This window comes from Miscanthus floridulus, chromosome 18 (assembly GCF_019320115.1).
Source record: "Miscanthus floridulus cultivar M001 chromosome 18, ASM1932011v1, whole genome shotgun sequence".
Taxonomy (NCBI): domain Eukaryota; kingdom Viridiplantae; phylum Streptophyta; class Magnoliopsida; order Poales; family Poaceae; genus Miscanthus; species Miscanthus floridulus.
In genome coordinates, this window is record NC_089597.1 from 28,255,738 (window position 1) to 28,263,090 (window position 7,353).

The 7,353-nt window shown below is 47.8% G+C and overlaps 1 protein-coding gene across 1 annotated transcript; it reads left to right on the forward strand.

Annotated features, from left to right (window-relative positions):
• The first annotated feature begins 2,577 nt into the window (after positions 1–2,577).
• LOC136520659 (jasmonate-induced oxygenase 4-like) lies at positions 2,578–4,587 on the forward strand. Its single transcript, XM_066514259.1, has 2 exons — positions 2,578–3,317; positions 3,413–4,587. Exons 1-2 carry the CDS (start codon positions 3,075–3,077, stop codon positions 4,313–4,315), a joined length of 1,146 nt encoding a protein of 381 aa, XP_066370356.1. The 5' UTR covers positions 2,578–3,074; the 3' UTR covers positions 4,316–4,587.
• Positions 4,588–7,353: the final 2,766 nt, after the last annotated feature.

Here is a 7,353-nt window from a genome sequence, read left to right on the forward strand (position 1 = left end):
AACTCAGTCTAATTGTCTTCAAAGTTTAATAAAATATTTTTTGTCTTTTAAAAAAAATCTTTTCTTACTGAAGAAAAATATCAGAGCCTAAGAAATGGATAGACTCCAAGTATCTCAATGGAAGACGAACAGGATGACTCACCCTTTTTGAACGCATCTATCTAGCACCAGCTCCAAACGTCACGGGCCTATAAAAGTGACAAGAGGAGAGCTCCCTGCTGTAAATTGGCCTCTTCGATTTATGATCGTCTAAAGCATGCTGATGTTCTTTTTCTCCTTATCGAAATTAATTTATTCGTCACTAAATTGCTCTTATTTCCAACACGAAAACTATGTTTCACAGTGTATCTAATGTCAATATTTCTATATCGTAAATATTGGTGTTCTTTTTTATAAATCCGGTTAGGCTGAAGATAGTTTGACTTTGGATAATAACTCTAGAAGTTTATTTATTTTGGAACGGATGGAGTACTTGTTAGGCTTTGGGCATTCTTACCTCATTTCTGAATTTTGAAAGATCTTGAAGTGTCACCTGACTTATTTCTTTTGTTTCATGGTATATTCATGAATACTTTGAAAGTTCTGATACAAAAATACCAAATTGTTCAAATGGTACCAAATCCTTACCGGGGGCATAAATAAGGAACTTTTGGGAGTTATTTATTCTAAGCAGTTTCCTTTGTTTTGTTGTTATGCAAATTTAATAGTATTTTCATAAATAAAACAATAATATATTTTTTGGTTTTCCTTTTTATTAAAAAATAAAAGAGAAGAACTACTATTGTTGCTGTTGCTGTACCGGTAGCAGTTCAAGTGGACGAAGAGTTCTGTCAACAAGTTGCCTTGATTATGTTTCTGTATATTGTATCATTCGTTTCCTTTTTGCCACTGAATGTGCACTTGAAGAGTTTGCTACGTCTCATTCATCGTGCCATAGATATTTCTGTGGTCCGAGCTGTCATGTGGTCCTAGAGCGTGACATTATACTCCCCCTCTAGTCTAGTCCTACAATTTTTGTTTGGAAGAAAAAAAAAGGTTTCCAACTTTTAGACCTTCGAATAGCAACAACCGTTAAAATATTTATTAGTTTACTAAAAACATGTATAGAGATTATAGTCTTAAAAAGTGTTTTAATAAAAATTATGTATATGTTGATTTATATATACATTAGAATCGAAAACCAGCCATATAATATCCAAAATGACAAATTATGGACTGGTGGGATTAACTGAAAGTAAGAAGAATGAAAAGAACCCTAAATATATATATTGGCATAGTACAGGTGTGAAAACTGCGTATTATAGCCGACAAAAATATCCGAGCACGTGCCGGCTTTTCCATTGGAATATTGATGAACTTGTGTTACTCCGCGACACTTATATTATTTACTTCGAAATCAATCACAATCACCATATGTCCATATCTCCAACAACAATGAGGTCCTGCCCGTAAACGTCATATAAATCTTTGCTCGAGCTACAGGTGAAGATTCCCGAGAATATATTAGTGCTCTATGGTTGAGGCAATCAAAGAGATGGATCCTACGGATACTACTCCACAACTGCTTGTGCACTGGCAGAGGCACCCAATAATAATCGGAACTGCTGTCCGTCGGCGATACGTGACCCGTGCCGATTTGTTTCCCGCGCGCGCCTGCACTCCGCGCCCACGCAGCACGCCCCCGGCCACGCCTGTGTTTCGCGCGCCCACGTGAGGCTTGCACCGCTCGGACATCGCCCGCGCCGTGCACTTGCGCGGGACCGCTCACGCCCCACCCGCTTCCCACGTGTATTCTATGTATAACATTCGATCTACTTTTCAAACGTCCAGATGCAATGCTTGCAACATACGTATAAAGGTAGATGAAATATTTAAAACATGTATCTGAAACACTTACAAAAACATCTGAAAAACACTTGAAAACCTTGCAAACATACGCAACATCCAGATAAAACACCTACAACATGTGTGTGAAACATATGCAACATGCAGATAAACACACTTGCAACATACGTCTAAAAACAAATGTAACACCGGGGATAGACGTTTGCAACATACGTGTACAACCATTGCAACATCCCGATCTACTTTTATAACATCCATATGAAACATATATATATATATATATATATATATATATATATATATATATATATAAACAACTGAAACATCCAAAATGTTAACTTGCAATATACATCGTATCGCGTGGAAACAAACCTGCCTCCAATCGCCACACCTAGATCAAACAAGATAGTAAATCAATGCATGATTTCCTTTTCGTTGCCGCTGTAGAACCTTCCCATTTACGTTAACATTGCTTTCGTAGAACCAAACAACACCTGATGCTAACAGCCAAGTCCGTGACCTCCCGCTCTAACCGTAGTTTATTTGTGCTCCTCTGAAGCAACGGACGTTCCTTTCTTTGCACCTAGCCAGGACACGAGTGCGAATAGGCTATCAATTCCACGACGACGCCGATGCTCTCAGTCGCTTCCACCAGATTAAGTGGTGTGTGTCTTGAATGGACTGGCCCTGGCCCCTGGATCCAGTTATCCATTAAGGTCTAGGAACAGCGGTGCTCTTGCTGTTGCCGTTGCCTCCAGTGACGTTCGTTGACACTCTCATCGAAGAACGCTTGCTTGGACCTGTGGATAGGCTAAAACCTGGAAAAACACCCTGTTGAAACACCACCCATTTTTTTTTTCTTGAAAGGTCACCGGAGGATAAACTATCCCCACCTGAATTTCATTACCACACATTCCGGTAAACACCGCCCATTTTCACACCATGCTCGTGCAGATCTTAGATTAAACTATAGATAGGCATGAGAGATCTCCCCTCGATCGGGGGAAGATGCGGCCGTGATCCAGATCATCACACTGACAGTTTTGGACTCACTTCCTTGTCAGCTCCGCGTCACGTGCAGACGGCGCGGAGCTCGACCGCCGTTCTATAAATTAGCAAGCAGTCCTATATGAACTGGATCGCAGATACCCAAGGGCAATCAAACAAATTCTTCTTTACTAGCACTAGCCGTCTCTCTAGCCCCAAGTGTAGAAGCAGCACGATCGACGATGGTGCATCAGGCTCAGGGACAGATGGTGCAGGAGGTGGCCGCCGCCGTCCTCCCCACGCTGCCGACCCGGTACGTGCTGAGGGAGGAGGACCGCCCGACAGCCCCACCAACAACCGGTGGCGTCGCGGCGCCCGAGCTGGCGGCCTTCCCCACCGTGGACGTGCAGCGTCTTGCCGACCCCGGCGACGTCGAGGAGGCCGACAAGATCCGGTCGGCGCTCCAGTCCTGGGGCCTCTTCAAGGTACGCAACGCACACCACACATTCATGTTGGTTTAGTAGACAAAGGCTTCGTGCCAAGTTCACTATGAATCGATGTAAAATCTAAACTTTGCTAGGTGACCGGTCACGGCATGCCAGTGGCGCTGCTGGATGGCGTCCGGGACGCCGGGGTGGAGTTCTTCCACCTGCCCTTGGAGGAGAAGCTGAGGCACGCGAACCGGGACGACGCCGGCGAGTTCCAGCCCGAGGGGTACGGCATCGATCGCGTGGACACGGACGAGCAGGTGCTGGACTGGTGCGACCGCCTGTACCTGACCGTGCAGCCGGAGGAGGAGCGGCGGGCGCAGTTCTGGCCCGCGCGCCCGCCGGCGCTCGGGAGGCTCCTGCACGAGTACGCCCTGGGTAGCGAGCAGGTGGCGAAGCGCGTGCTCATGGCCATGGGGCGGCTGCTCGGGTTCGGCGAGGAGTTCTTCCTCGACCACGTCGGCGAGAGGGGGAGCACGTACGCGCGGTTCACCTACTACCCGCCCTGCCCGCGCCCGGACCTCGTGTACGGGCTCAAGCCGCACACCGACAACTCCGTCGTCACCGTGCTCCTCCTCGACCGCGACGTCGGCGGCCTCCAGGTGCTGCTCAGGGAGGAGGGTGGCGGCGACGGGCGGTGGGTGGACGTGCCCGTGCTCGCCCGCGACGAGCTGCTGGTGGTCGTGGGGGAGGAGATGGAGATCATGAGCAACGCCGTGTTCAGGGCGCCCACGCACCGCGTGGTGACGAGCGGCGAAAGGGAGAGGATGACGCTCGTGCTCTTCTACCAGCCGGAGCCGCACAAGGACCTGCAGCCCGCGGAGGAGCTGGTGGCCGAGGACCGCCCCGCGATGTACAGGAAGCTCAAGGCCAAGGCCTTCGGCGACGGCTTCTGGGACGCGTTTGCGCTCGGCGAGCGCACCATCGACTTCCTCAACATCAAGGTCGACGACAGGGAGTCAGCTGGGAGCATGCCGGAGGCGGCGGCGGCTTAATCACCTCAGCGCTAGCTTGCTTGACGCCATATGAATTATGAACGAACGATCGAGCATGATTGTTCATGCACTGTGTTTGTATTGTATTGTACTGTACCAAATGAGCGGATGATCCCGTGTCGGTGTCATCAGCCATGAACACCGTATCTATCGGTCCATGTTTATGCACTTACTGTCGTTCGCATGTCCAGCAGTATAAGATGCAGTGTAATAAGAGATGTGGCCCAGTTCTTTGTACAGTAATCTAGATGATCGCCCTATTCGTTTGGATTTGTTTGGCTGATAAGTCATGGCTGAAAGTATTGTTGGTTGATTTAGTGTGAGAGAAAAATACTGTTCGTTGGCTGAAAAAGTATGATTTATAAGCCAAACAAGCCCAAGCGAACAGGGCGCATCAATGGATCTGGTTGGATGTGATTGATGAAATAAAAATGGTCTTGATGTACAAACCGGAAGTCTTCCCCGATGTTTCAGTATATATAAGCAGAGTTTTACTCATTTCGGAAGAAAACAAGGAGTCTTTTTTGCGGCCAATTGGGCCATTGGATTCGCGGCCTGATCGGGGGCGGCCAACCGCTCCATGGTTGGTGGTCCCTCGTCGCACAGCACCATAAATGAGAGGTGGGGGCCGGGGCACATGGCACGAGGTTCCCTGGAGCTACCAGGCGCCCCACCGATCATTTTCTAACGCTAACCGATCCAGTTAGAGGGTGCTGCCAGTGACAGGAAGCCGCCACCAACTTCACCGTCGCCTCTGCATCGCCCCCCGTCCTCTGGACTCCACCGCGCCTACGCTGCCACAACACCGGCGTCCATGTCGCTGCGGCGTCATGGACGCAATTGCGCTAGGGCGAGGTATAGGAACAAGTTTCCCCATCTAAGTCAAGATTATTCCCTGATCTACATTTTAGAGGTATTATATGCTATCAATGGTACTAGAGCCAGGTTATCCTAGTGCGTAGATTGTAGATCAGGGTAGAAAAGTGAAACAGAATTAGAACTGAAACCCTAACTCTAAGGAAGAAGACCGCCGCCACGCGAGAAGAAGACCGCGCCACCGCTTCGATGGCGTGCGAGAAGGAAGCCACCCCGAGCTGCCGTGGGCGCGTGGGGTAAGAGACAGAAAGAAGGAGATGAGAAAGATCCAATTCGGATCGAAGCAGAGGGTTCCTAACCCTAACCCTAGAAGGGGAAGAACAACAGAAGAAAGAGGGCTTGATTCGGATCGACCCAGACAAGAACCCTAACCCTAACTCGTGAAAAGCAGGCGGGGAAGATGAACAGTGGGTTCGGCCAAACCCTAACCGGCCAAATCCAAACCCTAACCCTAGACTCGACCCACTCCGAGAAGAGAGAGGAGTTTTGTGAGATTAACTCACCGGATTAGCTCCGGGAAGCACCGCTGGTTCAACCGCCGTGGTGGTCTTCGTCCGACCTAACCCTAGCAGAAGAAGGACGGAGCGGTGAGGATACCTACCAGGGCTCCTTCGTCGCAGACACCACCGCCGTGGCGCGGGAAGCAGACTGCACCGTCATATCCGCCAGCGTGGGCAAAGAAGATCCGAGAAGCCGGCTCGCCGGCGTTCTGCCGCGCGGCGTGGGTGTGCTGAGGGCACCACCACAAGGCCACTCGACGGCGGCGCGCTCACCCTTGGGTGAATGCGCGTGTCGGCGAGGGGGCCTGCGGCGGCGCCGCCATCCTCCGGTGGCCACAAGTGGCTGCTGCTGCCTCTCCGTCGCTCGGAGCAAAACTGAGAGAGGGAGGGAGGAAGAAACAAATGGCTAGGGTTTTTCCAGGGGATGGCGCCGTCACCGTTTTTTATCCTCCGAAGCGCGCGCTCAGCCGTCCGATCTGCATCGACGGTGCATAAGCCACAGGCCGGAGGCCGGCCTAGGCGGGCGCGAGCGGGCGGGCGGCTTTGTCGGCCTAGGCCTAGGTTGCGGCCTGGGAATGCGCAACGCACGAGCAAGCGACGTGGACCAGGACGATTTGTAGCCGGGCCATATGAATAGGATCAGTTTGAGGTTTTCCTTTTTTCTTCTTTTTCCAGTGAATTTAGTTTTTTTCTAGAAATTGGTTATTTGCTCAAAGAAAATTATTTTTGAGGAGTTTTTCCTGTGGGTAAAATCCACCAATTATGTTTAAGTTTTCGCTGCAAAGTTTAATATTTATTATCTGCTAATTAAATTCGAGCCAACGGAAGAATTTAATTTGAAGAGCAGCTATATTTAGTAAACTAAGATTATGTTTATCCTCTAATTAAATTGAAATATGGGAAAATTTTAAATTAGAGGAGTTGTCCATTTTTTGGTTAAGTAAGATTATGATATTGTCATTTTCTGACCAACGTTGATGATGGCAATATTATAATGAATTTAAGTTTGAAGTTTAAATCTCTGATAAATTTTACACCAACGTGGTCAATTTATCAAAGAGTAGACAAGGACCAAGAAATGCTCCTGAACTAAAAGAATGTATTTCATTATCAAGTTTCCGCTGCAATGATGTTGATTATCTTTCAATTAAATTCGAACCAACGGGAGAATTTAATTTTGAAGAATAGTTATATGGATTGCAAGTTAATTTATGAGTTTTATGCATTAATTCTATTTTTTGGCCAACGGTGATGTAGAATTGATGTAAAAGCACCTTGTATGTTTTATATCAATCGAGATCACTCGGCTGTATGCTAACGGGCTGTAATGCTGGGGTATGTGAATGGAGAGGCTTGAGTCAAGCCAGTTCAGGATAGTTTTTGTTAGTTTACTAATTTTCTGATTAAATTGAAACCAACAGGAAGATTTAATTGGAAAATGAAGGATAAGTAAAGTTTTAGTCGTCATGACTAAGTTTTCGTATAGATGTATCATGTATGGGAAGAAGTTTTTATAGGGTCGAGATGGCAGACTAGAGGGGGGTGAATAGTCCTTCCAAAAATTAATCGTGTCGGCTAACCGAAATAAGTGCGGAATTATAACTATCGATCTAGCCAAGACTACACCCCTCTATCTATGTTCTCTAGCACCTTTCAAAGATA